The following is an 18,438-nucleotide window of genomic DNA, read 5'->3' as shown; positions in this document are numbered from 1 at the left end:
CATGAGAAATGTTATCAATAGTAACAGAATAAAACACCATGATTCAATAAATTATTTCAAATTTATTCTAAGTCCTCCAGCAGTGGCAATGTCAGTAAAATATCTAACTATTGACACCTTCAAAAAAATATATATAAACCCATCGTCCATGAACAGAGCCATACGACTATGGCCCACCTCCTGAAGCAGAGACGCTTGTTGCAGGTGTTTCTGAGCTGCAGGTGCAACTGTGTGCTGACAAAGAACTTAAAAAAGAAAAAAAAATGTGAATTTATGCTGAATTGTTTTCTTTTTTAAGAATAATCAGCAGAAATACTAGGATGGGGATTGATTCTTTTGATAATTTACTGTAGAAACAGAAATGAACTGTTGTCAGGAAACCTGTTGGGAGGTTTGCTTTTGATGAAATCTGGAAAACATGAAGCAGTTTTGTGCTTTTTGCTGAAAAAGACAAGAAAGGGGCAAAGTGATTCCACCCCCTCTTAGGGATTCATCTATGGAGCAATACATTCACTTGCTGATCAGTTTAAAGCAAAAAGGAAACCTATGTAATAATTTCTGGGGATCAAATTGTCATCTTCACATTTTCATCTCCACCCATCTTTTTGTTTTTCAATAAAATGTCACAAAGACATGATAAATTACTGCTGATTTTTTTGGTCTTTCTGGTTCATTTTTCACTCTCTAGAAATCAGATGAGAAACTTTACACCCATTTAATCAGATATTTTTTTCTTCAAGCATTAAAATTATCTTGTTCACATTAACCTGCAACACTGAGCCATTTTCAAAAAGGCTTTAAATAAAAAAACAAAACAATGACTAGTCTTTAAATATGTTCTATTTAAATATGCAGAGCTCCAGTTTCCTTTGCGCTTGTGAAGGAAACACTATCACTGTGGTTCACACGTAAGATTAATGAACAAGCGTAGTAATTGATACTGGTCCTGTTCCCAGTTTTGACCTTGCTAAAATCCAGACACAAACACTGAGGAATGTAAGCCAAAGCAAACAGTGGCTGGTTGGAAGGACGTCTGTTTAGATTCAAGAAGATGTTTGACACTCTTGCTCTTTGCTGATGAACTGAGCATCTCCAACAATTACTGATCAAACATGCAGTGTTTATGCCCCGGGAAGTGAACAGGTGTAAGACTTCAGGTTTATCTGTGGTGGAGATGGTCAGAGTGGGAGGTGGGCTTGGCTTTCTCTATTCCTTCTGCTAAAGTTCTTTGTGCAGTGGGATGTTTCCCCAGCAGTCACTATAGTATCTCCAAGTCTACGTGGCGAACCTCTGGGTTACGTTGCTGCAAAAGAAAATAAAGACAGTTACAAATCTCCCCGTGATATATTTTCTAATGCACACATCAACAAAAAAACAACTTCAACAACTTTCTCCCTCACTACCTTCAGCTCCTTCTCCAGGCGATCCACCTCAGCTCCCAACGTGTCAATGATGTTCTCGCCATGTTTCAGCATGAAGTTCTCCAACTCTTCAGGTGTTTTCACCTGCTGAATTTCCTGAAGAGACAGAATATAAACAATGCCATGGCTGAGCAATCCATTTCACACCCTGATGTCTGCAGTAAACAATGCAAACATTGTGACATCAGGCAGTCTTGAGATAGATTGAAGAGTCCCAGATCTTAGCAGAGACATCTATCTAGTTAGGACAGATGACGGACGATGGTAGACAAGTGGTGGTTGAGTGAAAATCACTGATCTTTGCTTGGTAACTAAGAATGACAGTTAACTAAGTTTTTTCCCCCCATTATCAAGAGTAATGGCTGCCTAAAATGTGAGCATCCCTTAAACTGATCACCAGCACCAGGGCAGCCAGGAACTAATTGATTATATTGCCAATGACATATGACCTCCTAAATGCTTTTTAAAATCAATAAAGTTGCTGAATTTTTGGTGCTTTTTATTTCACAAAAGTGTTAAAAGCTTTCCTCCAAACTAATTTTATTTCATCCTGTTTTAAATTGCATTATGGTTTGTACATGAGCATGATGTTTAAACAAATCAGATTTAAAAACAGAAAAACTCAAATAAAAGTTGCAGTTAAACACAAGCCGTTCTAAAGTCATTGTTAGTTTTTATGTTGAGTCCTATAGGAACAGGTTCTTCTTTCAAACTCATGACTGAACTGAAGTCTATTTTTGTTTTGTTTTTTCCCCTCTCAGTCTCATCTGACATTCTAATTATTCAGGCTTTTTTTGTTTGAAAATTTATAAGAGCTTCCCTCTAATTTTACTTACAATAAATTCAGATATTGTCATCTGAATACAAGCACTTTAAACTTGACTTATTAAAATGGACATCTCAGTTATTCAGGCAAGTTAAGCCAATTGGTCAACCACTGGCCGGAGACAAAAATCACCATAAATGTTTACCAAACATGTTTAGCTATCTACTAACAGAAGGAAAGGCCATCAAAATCTGAGTCAAACAGGAAATGAAAAAATATGAAAAAGTACAATCTTTTTTTAATAACCACAAAGTTATCTACTGCAAATAGAAAGAGAAAGCTTACGTTAAGGATTTGGTCAATGTCTTGTTTCTCCAGATAAGACCGTGTCACCACTCGGCCATCGAAGTCAACTTCAGCCTTGAAGCGCACTTTACTCAGTCCCATATCTGTGGCCTTCACATCATGGATGGCTCTGTGTGCAAAAAATATGGCTGTAAAACTTCAGTACATGCAGGATTTCTGCCACGCAAGTCACAATCACATGCTGAAAATATCTGATAACCTTTACTTCCTAATGCAAAGGGCTACAAGGGCTGAATCACACAGCAAAGACAAGCAACAAACAAACTGAGGCTCAGGCGTTGTACAGAAGCCTTCCAAGAAGTCTGGCAATGCTGCACATATTCAACTAATGTTACGAAGTGCAAAAGACTTCTCCGAGTTCAGTTCACTGAACCATCACCATACAGCAGATACCTGCCTAGAAATACAGTATCTGAGGGTATTTCTTATTACTTTTTAGGCCAAAAATGTTTGCCTTTGGTATATATATATATATAAATAAAACTGTAGTTGGTAGCAGGTTTAAGGTTCATGTGAGTGAGGTAATAAACTGGGTGACTGTGATTTTATGAAGTTGAGCAGAAGGTACCTTTTATGTCCACTCCTCTAAACAGAGTGGTATATTTGAAGCCTCATTACACACCACAGCTTGATGTCTTTGACCAGAGGGGGGTAGCAGCTAATTACATTTGCTTTATGACATCATTATAACATTTTAATCAAATCAGATGTTATGATCAGTTTTTCCAACACTTGAGAAACCTTTTTACAGAATACCATTCTATTTGACTAACTTCTTAGATGGCTGCTTTTTATTTCTACTTGAGTAAAAATGTGTAGAAGTTGTGTGACTCTTACTTCAGAACGACTTTTTGGGTACTCTACCCACCTCTGCTCTTACCTCACAGCCGGGTCGTTCTCCAGGAACTCTGTGAGCTTCTGGACTTGCTCTGGCTGGATGGAGCGGCCCAGCAGGGCCTCGGTGTTGGTGTAGATCAGGAACGCCGAGACAGCGCCCAGCAACGTTCCCACGCCGAGGGAGCCCAGACTGTCATAGTATGGGTTACCTGGGACAAGGACAATTCCATGCTGAAGTTTTTTTGAACAACAGGAATTCAAACAATGACCAAATGCCTGAGGATGTTTTATGTCCAATATGAAAATCACAATTTGGGAGATCGCATATTTGTGTTCACCTGTGAGTGAGGTGAGTCCCATACAGCTAGAAGCGATGATGACTCCCAACACGGCAGCAGCATCTTCCAATAGCACCACGTTGGTGCTGGGGTCTCGACTCTGCATGACTTTACACAGGAAACATAAGGATTTTTATAAAACAAGGTTTTACACAGCAGCTCATAATTCATATCATGTTTTTACCAATAACAGCTTTTGGTAACACAGAGATTTAGATAATTGTGGGAATCTGACAGAACCTCACTTTCTTTCACAAAGATAGTTGGCTATATTTTCTGTGTGTACTGACCAGAAATCACAACAACAAACTCTTTGTCACATAATTAAATGCAAAATGTGCATACCATATTCATAGAAAGACATCCCGTGCTTGTGGGCACTCTTCTTTAGCTCATTAAATGCAACTAGTAAGGTGGCTGAGAAAGAAAAACAAACATGTTTCAATTCAAACTGCAAAACGTCAGCTAAAAATAATAAAATCTTTTATTTTATCAAAGCAACCAACCTCCTTCAGACACCAGAGAGCCCGCTAAAATACAGTAAGCCTGTAAAATTAATATGTGAAATGCTTACTTTAGTCTATAAATTCTGACTTTACAGAGTAAAGTTAGTATTAAGTTAATATTAGTATTCAGAGCAGACACTCACCCAGAGCAGAGACTCAATTGGTTCTGGGTGTAGTAATCCCATAATGCCATGGTACCAAGAGAGACCTGCTCCCATCATAAAAATACCCACGCCACTGATGAGGGAGGCGATGTAGCGCATATTTGAAAAGCCGTACCTGAAACATGGAGTCGAGACTTAGACTAGTAATGTCTACTCAGTTACAAACACCAGGTCTGTCTGTACATACAGACTGTAAAGCAAAGTTCATACAGATCACTCATTTCAAAATTCAACACATTTTCAGACCCAATTAATTTTGAAGATTAATGATCTGCAATAAGTACTGAAACACCAAGCAGCTGGACAGCTGCATTAAAAAGTTCAGGGAAGGTCTAATAACGCTCATCCGTAATGTTTATAATGCATTTTAGGTACATGCTCAAATTTTCATCAGAAAGTCCAATATTCCTAACTTCTTGTGAAAGTTTTTTTTTTTCACCGTCACTCATTCAGAAAATATTCCAATAGAATATATTTTCTAGGGTGCAGACAGAGCATGCTTAGTGATTCAAGGAATAAAACTCCTACAAAGTATTTGTTCTTTATTAACATGACAACTTAAAATTCTTTAATGGCAGATAAGGAACCAGGTTTTTTAGTTTGTTTTCGGGGAGGTGTACTGCTTACGGGTGAATGGCGTCTGGGTTTCGGACAGACTGGCTGATTCCCAGGGCGAGCAGAGCCTGGTTGCAGGTGTCGGCCAGAGAGTGGATGGCCTCGGAGAACATGCTGGCTGATCCGGTGTAGACCCAGGCCAGAAGCTTAAAGAAGAAGTTCAAGCCATTGCTGAGGACATAAAATGGAGATTCATGAAGCCAAACACTCAAGTTTTACATATATTTTGCTAAATGACATATATGTACATGTTTTGTAGAAGAACGCTTTGGAAACCAATCTGACACATCACTGGACCTCTGATGAATTTACTGGTTAAATCTTTAGGTCTCGTGCTTCATGTGACTCCACATGTCCTCTAACACAATCTCACTGATCTAATAGGCAGCAGAAGCTCATGTGATGGCAAGTTTAAAAACAACCAGATATATTGTTCTTATTAAACAGGAATTTCCTTCCACTTCACAAATATTAAATTCTATATACAAAGTTTTCAAAAAGTCTGGGCTTTAACATAAAAAATGTTTTCAAAGTCACAACAAAGGCCTCATTGTAATTTACATTATATATATGATTTTCATTAGTAAAATACTCAAACAATGAGTCTGTGATTATGGAAGGAGAAAAATAAAAGCTTAGCGCTACTTTGGGATATAGATATTCTTAGGAATCCCCAATAAAGTCTGGAGACTTTCAGCACAACAGGTAGGCTTTTTATGCATCATTTTAAAACATTTGCTTACATCAGACTTCTGCACCCATATTCTACCATAATGCTTTCTAAGGATTCTGAGTGACCCTGCAGACTGTAATTCAGAAATTGCCACTGCGTGTGCTGCAGCTCAGACGATTCAGTAAATATGAGACAAATGTTCAATAAAAACTGTACAAAATTCAGAAACAAGGCAATCTGGTAGGACAATAGAAATAAGACAAAACAACAAAAAGAAAAAACTTACATGCAGATGGCCACCATTACCACCTTCCCTGGACCTTGCAGAAATGTCGCCCTCTTGCCGGATCGGGGCTTAAGAAAGAGAAAAATAATAAAAATACAAATGGTTTTTTTCAAGGGATGATCTCGACATACCTGATAGTTATTTTTAGCAATCAGAATGCCTATTATAATAACAACAATATCAATAATAACAATATTAGAAATTTTAAATAATATTTTGTCATTTTGTCTCTATTGTTCTCTCAAAGGGCAGCAGGTTAGATGGCTCCCCCGGCCAAACAAACCAGCAGAATGTAGAACATACCACCACATACCAGCCAGGTACAGAGCAGTCACTGAAATAACATCAGCACCATACAGCAAAGACAGGGGCCAACATGAATGTCACTGTGTGTAAAAGATGCTGGTGACCTCAGTTATTGGGACAAAGGTCACTCAAACACAACTAATAGTAATTAACTATGGTACGGTGGCACAAATGTTAATGTTACACATTACCATATCAATATTAATATAGTTACTAATAACAGTACAGTGTCACGTTGCAACATTTCAAAGGTATCAATCCATTGGTTCATTTTTAATGTAGAAATGCAACAGTTCAATGAGAATTTACAGCAGATGTATCTACAGAAGCCAGCCTTTAAATACAAAACATAACACATGACGGAGAAACAAATGGATGGAAAAACAAAGGGAGAGATGGATGGATGAACATATGATGACAAATGAACAAAGTGATAAACAAATGACAGATAAACAACTGATTGATGGATTAAAAATTAACAAAAATGGATTAAAGGATATACAGAAAAACAAGTTGACAGATGGATAAATGAATAGTCGAGCAAACAAATGGAAACACAGATGGATGGCTGGAGCATTTAGATAATAAGATTGGGAATGAAGTCAGGAAATTCACAACAAAATACCCCAAAAAAGTGGGACAAAAAAAGCTTTTACCTTAGTGTTTCCCCAAAAGTCTTTGTACTCCTTTATCAGCTGCTGGTTCCGAAAAATGTCTGCAGATAAACAGACAACGGGTCAAACAAAAGCCAAAGTTAAGCTTATTTTACAACCCCAAAGCAAAACAGGGGATAGATAACTATACCAGCTGAGAGATGTTCTGGTTAGTAATATTTATGATGTAAATGAGAAAACAACATTTTTACCAATTTTTCAAACATGTAGCCTAATATGGGAACTTCAATTAAAATTTTTTTTTAAATCATTTCTGCTTTTTCGACAGTTTTGCTGCTGTAAATTGTGTGTAATAGTGTGGCTATGACAGGCATGGTTCTGGCAGTTTACCTAAAAATTTAAGTACTATTCCAACAAACGTTTAAATCCTATCTGAAAAGTTATTGAAAACATTTCCAGTTGGGACTTTGAATTGTTTTTCTACCTACATTACAAAATAGACATATTTTGAGTATTTTTATGCAGCCTCTATTACTAGAGAAAACTTTGTGCTTTTAATTTATTCACAAAGACACAAGTGTTCAACCTACTCTCTTGGTACTCTCTCTCCACTTCTTTCCTGAGATTCCTCTCTCGGTCTAGAGCTTCACTGCTTCCCCACACATCTAATGCTCTGATAGCAAGAAAAAAAGAATATAATCATAAACCAACATAAGAGAAATATGCATGTGAATGCTGGTTTAATAAATGACTTGTTTGAAGAGATTTGGTATCATGTTTTGGAGGCTCAACTGAAGAATTTTGCACTAACTTGGCCTCCACGTCTGACCGCAAAAACACAGTGAAAGCCTCTGTGTCGTCATGGGGGCTGCGCCTTCTGATCTTCCGGAGCTGCTCCAGATCACTTCAAGTACAAAAAGAGTAGGGCAAGAAAATTTGAAACAGACTAACAGAAATCCGTTCAAGTGAACTGCAAAAGCATGCTCAATTGTTAACACCAGAGGAATTTGTACAATTATTGTGGCACACAGAAATAGAACAGTTTCCCATTTTCTATAATATTTCTGTAAAAATACAAGACAAAGGAATCACCTTGGTTTGAGACAGAACTCATTCATCGCTCTGACAGCAGTGATAAAGTTGTTCTTAGTGTATTTGGCTCCATACTCCCTTTTTTTGAGGACAGCTCGAACTGTGTGCAAAGTCAAAGAGCAATGAAATAACAAAATGATTTCAATCTGAATTGGCTATCAAGGGAAACTATTCAAAATTTGACAGGAAGACACAAATGTGACCTCTTACCTTTAACTTGAATTCCCTCAGCTTTCATCAGTCCTTGAAGTGCTTTATTTATGGAAGTAAAGATATTAATAGAAATAATAATTAAGCTTAACCTTCCATAATTCTTGAACATGTAATCAGGCAGATATATATATATATATATATATATATATATAATATATATATATATATATATATATATATATATATATAAAATAAATAAAATCAAGCAGTTTGTATATGGAAAAGTTTACCTGATAAATTAGTGGTGACTTTTGCAGCACCAGTTGCCACTCTCTCTGCTGAAGGGGAATCAGTTGATTTAGATTTTGGAGGCCCATCTTTACGATCACCAGAGGTAGAGTAGTACTGCACCGATGTGAGCCCCAAAGAGGCCACACGGGAGTCAGGAAGGCTGAGCCAAAAGCTGTGTGTGCCTCCAATCTGCCAACCTGTGCACCACAGTGGCTCATTAAAGATAGTATGCAATCGTGTGTTTTCTTTTCATGAAAAAATACAACAACAGTAAAAAATAAAGACAGGCAATTAAGTATAGATATCCACAGCAGGTCTTTTACAATATATATGTAGTATAAAGAGCCTACTTAGGTAAACTCTCATTATACTTTGTGTATATTTGTATCAATGACATCATAAGAAGTACAATAAGCTTTTGGTGTAGTTTCTGAAGGTTTTGGGTAAGAGGTTGAGCTAAGACAAAGTCTGGTCTGAACATGTAATATGGCTCAAACTACATCTAACATGAAGTTTTAAACATTGTGACAACCCTCTGTAAAAATATCCGGTTTTTATGTTAAAGAATTTACACAAAACTTACTGAAAAAAATTATATTGCAACAAAATTAATAATGCAAATTTATAATAACCACAATTTTGGAAAACGATGCAGTTGTGATAATGTCCATATTCTTGTCACTTCTCTCTTTGTTAACAATGTTCCCAACTGTCATTGGAAGTATTTTTGTCACAACATGCCAGGTGAGAAGTGAGACTGTGTAGTACCAGCATGCAAAGTGTAAGTATGACTGCATAACTGTGATATATTACGTTGCCCAAACATATGTACAACAGTTTGGATAATTTGACTATTGCTAAATCATTTAAATATACACACAATAGTCTTGGTACTCATTTTGTCATTCTGCCCTTTGTAAAGTACTGCAACAAAAGCAAATGTCTAAAAATTATATTTTTTCTTTCCTGTAAGACAGAAAAAACAACTAGAATTTCATTAAAAACATGTACAATGCGAGAGGAAAAAAAAAATCTGAAATACGACAAAGGTTAACACAAAAGAACTGATTAGTTGTCATGTTGGTTGCCAAGGAGGATAAATCTTGACTCAAGATCAACTGACAACAATAAAGCAAGTAGAAAGAGTGATCGTGAAGTCTCCTAGATGTGACATAAATGATCTGAAATTAGTTGGTTTACGTAGTAATAACAATAAAAAGTCTGGCTAGGCTCCAGTTGTTTATTCCCGACAGTAAAAAACAGATTTAAAGTAGATATAACAGTAACAGGCAACTCATCCAGAAGCTCACCTCGGGGAAACCTACAAGACCACTGGGACAGCGAGGACCTGTGCTGCAGGGACACTCTGCAGAAGACATGCCATGGTCTGTGGGCCAGGCTGGGGAACATCCTCTCTGCAGCGGGGCTTGGTGTTGAAGTGCAGGAATGTGCTTTGTAAATTCACAGATATCCCAGTCACAGTTGTGTTAGCATTACCAGCCTGCCAACTTAACCCAACCACCTTTCAAACAGATTAAGGTTGAGAAATATCCTCTCAGGTTCAGACAGTGTCATTAGTTAGCAACGTTAGCGTGGCTAAAAACAAACTGACAGTTATGGTAAAACTGAATATTTTTCATTTAACAAGAAAGTACAGCTTCTGCTTGTTAGCTAGCTCTATTCTGCTTCGTTAAGCAAACCCGGTGGAAAGAGCTACATACCTAACTAGCATGATCAGCTAACGTCATTAGCCTTGGAAATAACAGGTACTCTTTAACATTTAAATTTCAGACTAAATTCAAGCAACTGAGCAACGGGTGTGTTTATAAAATAATGTCTTAAAAATGAAATACCTTTTTACGTTGAAGTTTGCTCTGCATAGTATGAATCCATTTTACAAATTGATCGTAACGCCGCTTCAGACATACGATGGAACAAAAACTACAAACATCGAATCACATGACCTATGACATTTCAGTGAACAGATCCCGCGAGAGTGATTGAGTTTGATGTCGCGATATTTTGAATTTTTTGACATTAAATTTAAAGACAGATTAACTTTACATATTGCGTATCACAAGAAAAGGAAAACGACTATCAGAAAACAGGATGACCTTCTTTTTCATTATCTAAAATAAGCATATATTTTTATAAACTTAAAGAACATGGAGATAGTTCCCTGAAAAGGTCACAATATCATGCTTACCTAGTATAGAAAGTTTTAAATGCGATGCAAAAAAGAAGCTTCTTTTTAAACCCACTTTCTTTGTAGTAGCATAATTTCACACTTAAAATTAGATTTTCTTTTACCCCACTGAGTAAATGGACGGAAAATTACAGGTGTGAGGTTATGCTACTGCAATAAAGGGTTAATTTCTTTTAAGTCTTCCAACATTAGATGTTTGTGAACATGCATGGTCATGTTTATTTTACATGCAACTTAATATAAGATTCAGTTAAATGCAATCTGCTTTAATGAATAACTACAGCATATTTGCATGAGAAGTTGCTCCTCCTTCAGTGCAATATGTAAAAAAAAAAAAAAAAAAAAAAAAGGAATGAATATTATATCTTTATAGCATTTATACTTTACGTAATTGTATATATTTAACTGAAACTGTCAAACTTTTTGACAGGATTTCAGCAATATGCACACCACAAAAAAAAGGAAGTTTTTGCAGGAAGTCTGTTAACATATATTCTGACAGAAGAAAAATGTGTTAAAGCACTAATACAGCTCATTGGTCAGGATGAAGGGAGTGCTTCTGTTATTACCCAACCCAAAATCAGTTGTAAATACAAAAGGGAAGGGCTTCTTAACAATGTAATAATAGAAAAGGGTGTTGTCACCAAGCGGCAAGATAATCTTAAGAAAGAAATATGCAGGTTTATTGCATCTGTAGAATACTACAAAGGATACAGATCCTGACTTTGCATTAAAATGGTGCTCCAAAGGGGAGCAGTGGCTTTATTATAAATTACATAAATGACCAATAAGTCAAACACAAACACAAGGAGGTGTTATTATTTGGTTATTCAGGCGGTTTCTTGACAACAATCTTTGCACATTCATTACTTTCACCGTCATTGTACTGTATTCAGAGTATTTAATCAGTAGTCAAGACTCACCACATAATTCAATAGAGTCAAAACTGAATTTAGCGTTGTTTAGGTAAAATATATAATCTGTGAAAAATATGAACACTGTTTACAATTAAGGTCACTTAAATGCAAAAAATATAAGATTATAATCAATTTTGTGAAACAAGTCATCACTCTGATAAGAGAATATTCTGGTTCTGGTGTTTTTGGTCATATAGAGAAACAAATGGGTTGGGGACAATGTCTGCATCAACGCATTGTGACAAACTCCTCGGACGAGGTGGGGTGGATGGCGACAGTGTTGTCAAAGTCTGCTTTGGTCGCACCCATTTTGATGGCAACAGCAAATCCCTGTAGCATTTCATCACAGCCAAGGCCCTGCATATGCAGTCCAACCACCTGCAAAGATGAGATGGTTGAAGTTAAAACACACAAACAACCAAACAAAAAAAATAAATAAACAGAACTTTGTGCCTGAAAAGCAATAAAAAAAACAAAACGTGGTCAACAAAAACAGACAATTCGTACCTTCTCCTCCTTGCCCACACACACCAGCTTCATGATGCATGGGCTCCTCCTGCTCGTGATGGCGTGATACATCGGCGTGAAAGACGTCTTATAGATCTTTACATTCTCCTTTCCATGGGATTTAACAGCCTCCTCTGAGAGAAGAACATGAACAAGGAAGCATTTGTCATGCTGGTTTGCTTAGTGAAGCTGGGAATGCTGGGATATTTACCAAAATATTAGATAATAGAGAATGCTGGAAGTGAAATCATTTAGGATACAGGTGTAGTCACCTTCTGTGAGGCCCACAGTACCAATGGGTGGGTGGCTGAACACCACTGTGGGGATGCTGGAGTAGTCCAACTTGGAGTCCTTCTTGCCCTCAAACAATCTGTGGGCAAGCTTTCTGCCTGCAGCAATGGCAACTGCCCCACAAGTAAAATAACAGTGAGCTTTAAATAACTTGGCCACAAAGCAACTTGTGTCGTTTTTGTTGTCTCCTACCAGGTGTGAGAAGAGCTTTGCCACAAACATCCCCAACAGCATAGATTCCTGGCCGAGAGGTGTTCTGGAATTCATCCACGATGATGTGGCCTCTTTCATCAGTGTCCAGACCCTGGTAGACAAAAGGAAGAGCACACTTACAGGAGGCAATCTTTAACAAAAAAATGTAAATAAAAAAAGAATCATTTATGCTTTTTCTAGCCAAATTCTTTGGCCAATAGATCCAATTATTTGACCTGTTTTTTGTAGAAAACTGGCTATGAAAAGTGATGGAGCGACTGAGACAATGTGGATCACTGGAACATAGCTAGACATTGTATCTTTACAGAGCAGAAAATACATTTATTTATATAGTGAAGTAAAAATTCCATATTAAGAAATAATAGAAATAATTTCTAAGCAAACCACCAATTGTACAGTTATGGACACCTCTACCAGTCCCTCTGTTAACTGTAGGATATTTTAATTTTAAGTTTACTTTTCATAGTTTATTAGAGTTTCTAGGAACTTCTAATTTGTTCAAAACAAAAGACAAGAGGATTTTCAGCCTGCTCCACATTACTTTGACACACGTCAAAAGCAAAACTGTACTAACACAAAACTACATGACTACAGACAGGAAGTGCTGGCAGTGCAACATGAGAAACCACCACAAGGAGTTATGTTGAGCCCTTTACTGTTCACACTGCTGACACACCAATGCTAAGTCAGCTTTAGAAGTAATCTTGTGATTAAGTTTGCTGATGATACCACTGTTGTCAGGCTCAATTCAATCAATGATGAGGCAGCTTATAGAAAAGGGACAGCAACTCACAGCCTGGTGCCTTATGCACAATCCAACCTTCAATACCAGAACACCATGAGTCTCACTGACACTGCCCTCAACTGGTCAAAATCTAAATCTCACTTACAGAACAGACCATGTTTCTATTGGCAATACGAAGTCAAACTCACAGTGGGGTTCCACAGGGGTCATTCCTTGTACCCACTCTATTTATTTTGGTCATGTCATCCTTCAATAAGGAATTTCATTTCAATGCTATGTAGATAACATGCATGCAAAAACTGTAACAGATGCTCCACTTTCATCATCCATTGGATCAGCACTGATCATCTGTATGGATAGGACAACTTGGACCTCCGACACAGAATTCCCTCTCATCATTATTCACCAAATTTGAGATAGGTTTGATCCTTATCTCACTTTTGAAGACCATATAAAACACTGTTGTAAGATTCACTTTCCCTATTCACAAGAAAGGTCGAGATTTGTCCCATGCTAAAGAGAAGAAATGCCTCAGTGCCTTATCAGAGCACTAACTAAAAACCAGAGGGTATTTAAATAAAATTACACACTCTTGTCATGGTTTGCTTACTTTCTGCCATTTGGTAGAAAATACCAAACCTTAAGATCAAGGAATGCATGGTTATTAAGCTGTTTTCCCTCTATAATCAAACTTCTGGATCAAAGCATGTAGAATGCACATTTAGTATTGATTTATCATTTTTAAGCCCAGTTTCAACTTACCAATGCACACTTTTCAGTGATTGTTTCTGTTCTTATTAAACTAAATACTAAGAAGAAGATATGTGAAATATATCTTCTGTTGTATTCTTATGAAACATTGCTGTTTCATAAGAACTTTGTGATAACCAGGGATGACAAAGTTAATTCATTAATCTATCAACTCCCTATATGTTAACATGATATTTCCCCCCAATAATTAAATGCACTTTATGTAAAGTGTGTACTTTTCAAAAAAAAAAAAAAAAAAAAAGTAAGGCCTTCTTGAAATCTTTACCAGAGCTGCCTATAAATGTGGCCAGCACTGCTTGTGTAAATTGTTACCATGCTGCCGATGTTCAGCCCAGATGTGTTGGGCTGCCTTCCTATGGCCCACAAAAGGCACTCCACTTCCTCAATGGTGCTGATCTTCTCATCGTTCTTCTTCTCTGGGTCTTTGGTAACAATCGTCACCTCAAGACCCTTGTCGGTCTTGCTCACAGATTTCACCTGAGAGTTCTTCCACAGGTCGATGCCGTTGTTTTGGAGTTCTTTGGTGCAATTTGCGCTTATGAATGCATCAAAGTTTCTCAAAACCTACAGAGAGAGCATTCACAACTTGTAGCATGGTCATAGATTGAGGAAACATCATTGTTTCACAAGTTTGGTCTGTTTCTTACCCCTGTTTGTCGAATAACAAGGGACGTTTTGGACCCCAGGGTGGCTAGGATGCCGGCCATTTCTACAGCAATATAGCCAGCGCCTACAATCACACTGCGCCTAAGAAGAAAAAAGATTTTTATTTACAGATAACTATTGAGGCCTAAAATCTCTTTAAAACATATAACACCTTACTTTGGAAGGGTTTCAAGTTCAAAAAAGCCATCACTAGTAATGCCAAGACTTGCACCTAAAATTAGAACACAAAAATGTTTAAATGTGAAATTCCACATCTTCAAAATAAGTTCTTGTCACTATTCCAACCTGGAACTTCTTCATCACTCTGAACAGAAGGCTGCCCCCCGGTGGCTATGAGGATGTGAGGCGCCGTCAGTTTTCTACCATTGACCTCCACGGTGGGCTCAGGGTCATCTGTGAACCTGGCGTAGCCTTGAATAGTTTCAATTTTAGCCTGGAAAACATCAGACAGAACTACAACATGAGGCCATGTTACATTTATTCATCTTTTTATTATGGGGAAAAAATAAAAAATAAACAACAGATGAAATAATTCTAACTTGCCACAAAATTGTAGCCTAAACATTGACAGAAGGTAAACTTACTTTGTCCAGGTTGCTGCGATAAATCTGGTTCAGGCGAGAAACGTAAGCGTCCCTCTTGGCCTTAAGAGTCCTGCAAACACAAATAAATAAGTTAGAGTGATTTTTATCTAAGCAGTCCTTTGCAATTACTCCTTTTTTTACAACAAAAGCAAATTGTGCAAATCACCAGAAACTATTGATTAACCTTTTTTTAAAAAATGGGGTGTGAAATGGTTTGATTACAGCGATAAAATGGAAAAAGAAAAACTATGGTTTAAAGTGACCTGGAACCTGTCAGATATGAAGTTATGTGACAGGTTCCAAATGAGGGGTACATATTATTCTCTCTGAAAACGTCTGGTTTAATTTATTAAACCTCTGTTAGTGTTGCATGTTTCCTTAGAGCTAGGAAGGATTTTTATTGTAAGGCACTAGAACAGTAGCTTATAATCCAAATGGAGGTTTGTGTTCATGAAATTCTTTTAGAACCTGTTGCAATTACATTTTTGCACAAATGTTGCCATTTCCTTTCCTTATGTTGGAGAATAAAGAATCAGTGATAGATTTCTGATTTATATTTCTCATGCAATTTTTTTTACTTTTCTCCATTCTTCAATGTAAATTACATAAACAGCAGTGGAGTTGAAATGGAAGCATATGGAGGGAAACACACCTTAAGTTTGCTCATGTCGGATAATAACACTCCTTACATACAGAAGACCTTTCTTAAACAGTCATGATGACTCAACTAAGCTCTGCTCAAACAGAGAAGTGGGCAAAAGAGACAAAAAACAAAAAAAGCATTTGAGGGAGGAATTGTGCCTGTGAAAGAACACTGATTTCTTTCAAGAACTTCCCTCCAAGCTTTCAAAAGAGCTCATTGCAGCTGACCACAAACGTTGATGCAGAGAGAGAACAGTCAAACTTACTCCCAACTGAAATGAACTTTTTCAGTTGCAAAGCCGTAATCGCTGTGATCGTGCAGATACTCAGCATGAACTGCTGCATTCCACATAACCTGTGAAAACACAGAAAGATGGTCTGATTTAAAATTCTTCGGACTATTAGTCCAAACATGACCAATCACATGAGTAAGGGAAAGTAACTACCTTTTTAGGAACACATCCAACGTTGACCTGGGAAAATATTAAAACACAGCATATAAATGTAGTGCAATCTGAGTAGACAATTTCTAAATGTATGTGAAATGTAAAAGACAATATCTTTAAGCAATGTAAATTTATTTCCACTATGATGTACTTTAGAGTTTAAAGAACAAGGATTCTGTGTTGGCTTAAAGCAAAACTGGACAGAAAAAAGGGAATTATATTATGCTATAAATCCAAACCCGCAAACAAAGGAATCTATCAACTATGTGGAAATCACTTTAAAAAGTATAGCGAAAACTATGTAACATCCATTAATTATACAAAACAAACAGACAAAAAAAAAAAAGAATTAATGCAACCTCTCTTAGTTACAGAATTAGTAAGTTGTTTAAGAGCTTTTAAATACATTAGCAGATGCACTTCTAAACCTAAAAGCAAAGTAAACAAATAATCTAAAGCAGGAGTCTGGACTTTTTGACTTTTTCAATTTTAAATAAATGTACATATAGCTGAATAACTGGCATCCCTTATGAAATATTAAAGTTAATAAATTGCTACGCTATTTACTAATGATGACAAACCTACAACTTTCACATTGCAAAAAGGACTACTCTACCCACTGCTACAGTCGAGCCTTAATGTTAATTAATTAAACTTTAATTAAACAGTTGGATTGGGGTGATGAAATAAAATAAACCGAATAAGAACAGGGAGGAAAAAAGTCTATTTAAGTAATTACGATTTTAAAATAATAAGCAAAAGAAACAACAAGCAGCAAAATAATAGTTCAACTTGTTTACTTAGAAACAAAAACAGCTTCCACACTATCATTTCCAGTTCTCACAGTTAACTTGTTATAGTAATTTACTTAATGGCAGAAAATATAAGCAAATTCCCTCAGGTTAATTAAGATATCATGTTTTATGGTGGGTTAGAGAGACACGCGGCATGCCAGAATGCTAGATAAAAAAAAGACAGAAAGGAGAATAACTTCTTATTACAAGTAACATTCTTAATCGCTGTGTTTGGATTGTCAGCAGTCAACAAAAATGAGTCCGGAGAGTTCACAATGACCCTGGTGTATGTGTGTTTGTTTGTTTGTTTGTTTGGTTTTCGTTTTTACTCACGCAGGTACCTCCGAGTTTGTGGCTCTCGATCACTGCGGTGTTCGCTCCGAGTTCCGCCGCTCTCCGAGCCCCAGCCAGACCTCCAGACCCGCCGCCGATCACCAGGAAGTCGAAGCGGGTCGTCTCCGCTGCTGATGCCCGGTTCGATGCCATGCTGCGGCGGATAAGTTCGTGTCTGCGAGGAGTGGAGACGATTAGCTTTCGGGCTGTGAACCAAGTCGAAGCTTTGATAACTGCTAGCTTGCTCAAGAATTTTGCCATAACCAGGAAGCTGTTTCAGGGAAACAAGGTAGGGGCAGAATGGGAGGGTCAAGTGAAAGCCTCTGCTGTGTCATTGTGACTTGCAACAATGATGTGCAAATCCCAGAAACAGTTTCCACAATACACATGGTGAGCCTGACATGGGCAACTGTACGGGGGCTACTATAACAAAGCAGGTATTATCTGCTGCAACTGTTCGATTAAATATACAGGTGTCGTGGAAATATGCTAAAACCATTGAATATTCATTAACCAGGCCTACAAACTATCAGAAACGTATAGCTAAACTTACCTTCGTAAAGACACACACAGTAACCTGCGAATTTTTAAAACCCCCATGCTCCCATATGTTTACAAGGGATTTTGATCCATGTAAGTGAAAGTCACAATGGGAACGTCAAAGTCTGAAACCGCACACAGTAAGGTAACTGTCTGCCTCTATAAATCTTTACAACCTCATAGATAACGGTGTATTCGCGTTAATTTCGGTTGAAGCTGCCGACAGTAAAACCTTCCTCTTAACAGCACGTTGTGCTGTCGTATAGTTAGGTCCCTACGTAAATTCTACGCTGATTTGTGAATTGCCAATCTTGAGGAATCGCACTAGCGCAAGTCAGCCTGTTGTCAAGGTGAC

At 37.3% G+C, this 18,438-nt stretch overlaps 2 protein-coding genes across 4 annotated transcripts; both read right to left on the bottom strand.

The window, feature by feature from the left end:
- Positions 1 to 42: 42 nt before the first annotated feature.
- slc30a9 (solute carrier family 30 member 9) lies at positions 43 to 10,405 on the bottom strand. Its single transcript, XM_044127251.1, has 18 exons — positions 10,282 to 10,405; positions 9,739 to 9,879; positions 8,428 to 8,625; positions 8,195 to 8,236; positions 7,985 to 8,084; positions 7,704 to 7,796; positions 7,483 to 7,565; positions 6,935 to 6,993; positions 5,973 to 6,040; positions 5,026 to 5,184; positions 4,378 to 4,513; positions 4,235 to 4,274; positions 4,074 to 4,145; positions 3,729 to 3,836; positions 3,434 to 3,599; positions 2,533 to 2,662; positions 1,404 to 1,517; positions 43 to 1,303 (listed from the first exon to the last, which is right to left on the bottom strand). The coding sequence occupies exons 2-18, from the start codon at positions 9,836 to 9,838 to the stop codon at positions 1,259 to 1,261; spliced, it is 1,713 nt and encodes a 570-aa protein (XP_043983186.1). The 5' UTR covers positions 9,839 to 9,879; positions 10,282 to 10,405; the 3' UTR covers positions 43 to 1,258.
- Positions 10,406 to 10,835: 430 nt separating this feature from the next.
- Positions 10,836 to 18,385, bottom strand: gsr (glutathione reductase). Of its 3 annotated transcripts, XM_044127214.1 has the most exons (13): positions 18,097 to 18,385; positions 17,544 to 17,718; positions 16,417 to 16,443; positions 16,237 to 16,325; positions 15,329 to 15,398; positions 15,030 to 15,177; positions 14,901 to 14,955; positions 14,726 to 14,825; positions 14,391 to 14,642; positions 12,542 to 12,653; positions 12,331 to 12,462; positions 12,059 to 12,192; positions 10,836 to 11,929 (listed from the first exon to the last, which is right to left on the bottom strand). In XM_044127214.1, exons 1-13 carry the CDS (start codon positions 18,141 to 18,143, stop codon positions 11,780 to 11,782), a joined length of 1,491 nt encoding a protein of 496 aa, XP_043983149.1. In that variant the 5' UTR covers positions 18,144 to 18,385; the 3' UTR covers positions 10,836 to 11,779. The 3 variants fall into 3 exon arrangements, with proteins under 3 accessions (XP_043983149.1, XP_043983148.1, XP_043983151.1); XM_044127213.1 differs by lacking the exon at positions 18,097 to 18,385 and having other exon boundaries at positions 17,544 to 17,839; XM_044127216.1 differs by lacking the exon at positions 18,097 to 18,385 and having other exon boundaries at positions 17,552 to 17,685.
- Positions 18,386 to 18,438: the final 53 nt, after the last annotated feature.

The sequence above is a fragment of the Gambusia affinis genome, linkage group LG09, assembly GCF_019740435.1.
Source record: "Gambusia affinis linkage group LG09, SWU_Gaff_1.0, whole genome shotgun sequence".
NCBI classification, from domain to species: Eukaryota; Metazoa; Chordata; class Actinopteri; order Cyprinodontiformes; family Poeciliidae; genus Gambusia; species Gambusia affinis.
The sequence above is the reverse complement of the archived record's forward strand: the minus strand, read 5'-3'. Positions and strand labels throughout refer to the sequence as shown.

Coding starts and splice junctions, on each gene's coding strand:
- slc30a9 (XM_044127251.1), bottom strand. CDS start 9,838: ATGTTCCCCAGCCTGGCCCACAGACCATGGCATGTCTTCTGCAGAGTG. Junction 4,275..4,377: donor CAATTGAGTCTCTGCTCTGG/GTGAGTGTCTGC, acceptor TTAATTTTACAG/GCTTACTGTATTTTAGCGGG. Junction 4,146..4,234: donor CTCTCTGGTGTCTGAAGGAG/GTTGGTTGCTTT, acceptor TTTCTTTCTCAG/CCACCTTACTAGTTGCATTT.
- gsr (XM_044127213.1), bottom strand. CDS start 17,804: ATGGCAAAATTCTTGAGCAAGCTAGCAGTTATCAAAGCTTCGACTTGG. Junction 16,444..17,543: donor ACAAACTCGGAGGTACCTGC/GTGAGTAAAAAC, acceptor ATATTTTCCCAG/GTCAACGTTGGATGTGTTCC. Junction 12,463..12,541: donor CAAAGCTCTTCTCACACCTG/GTAGGAGACAAC, acceptor CTTGTGGGGCAG/TTGCCATTGCTGCAGGCAGA.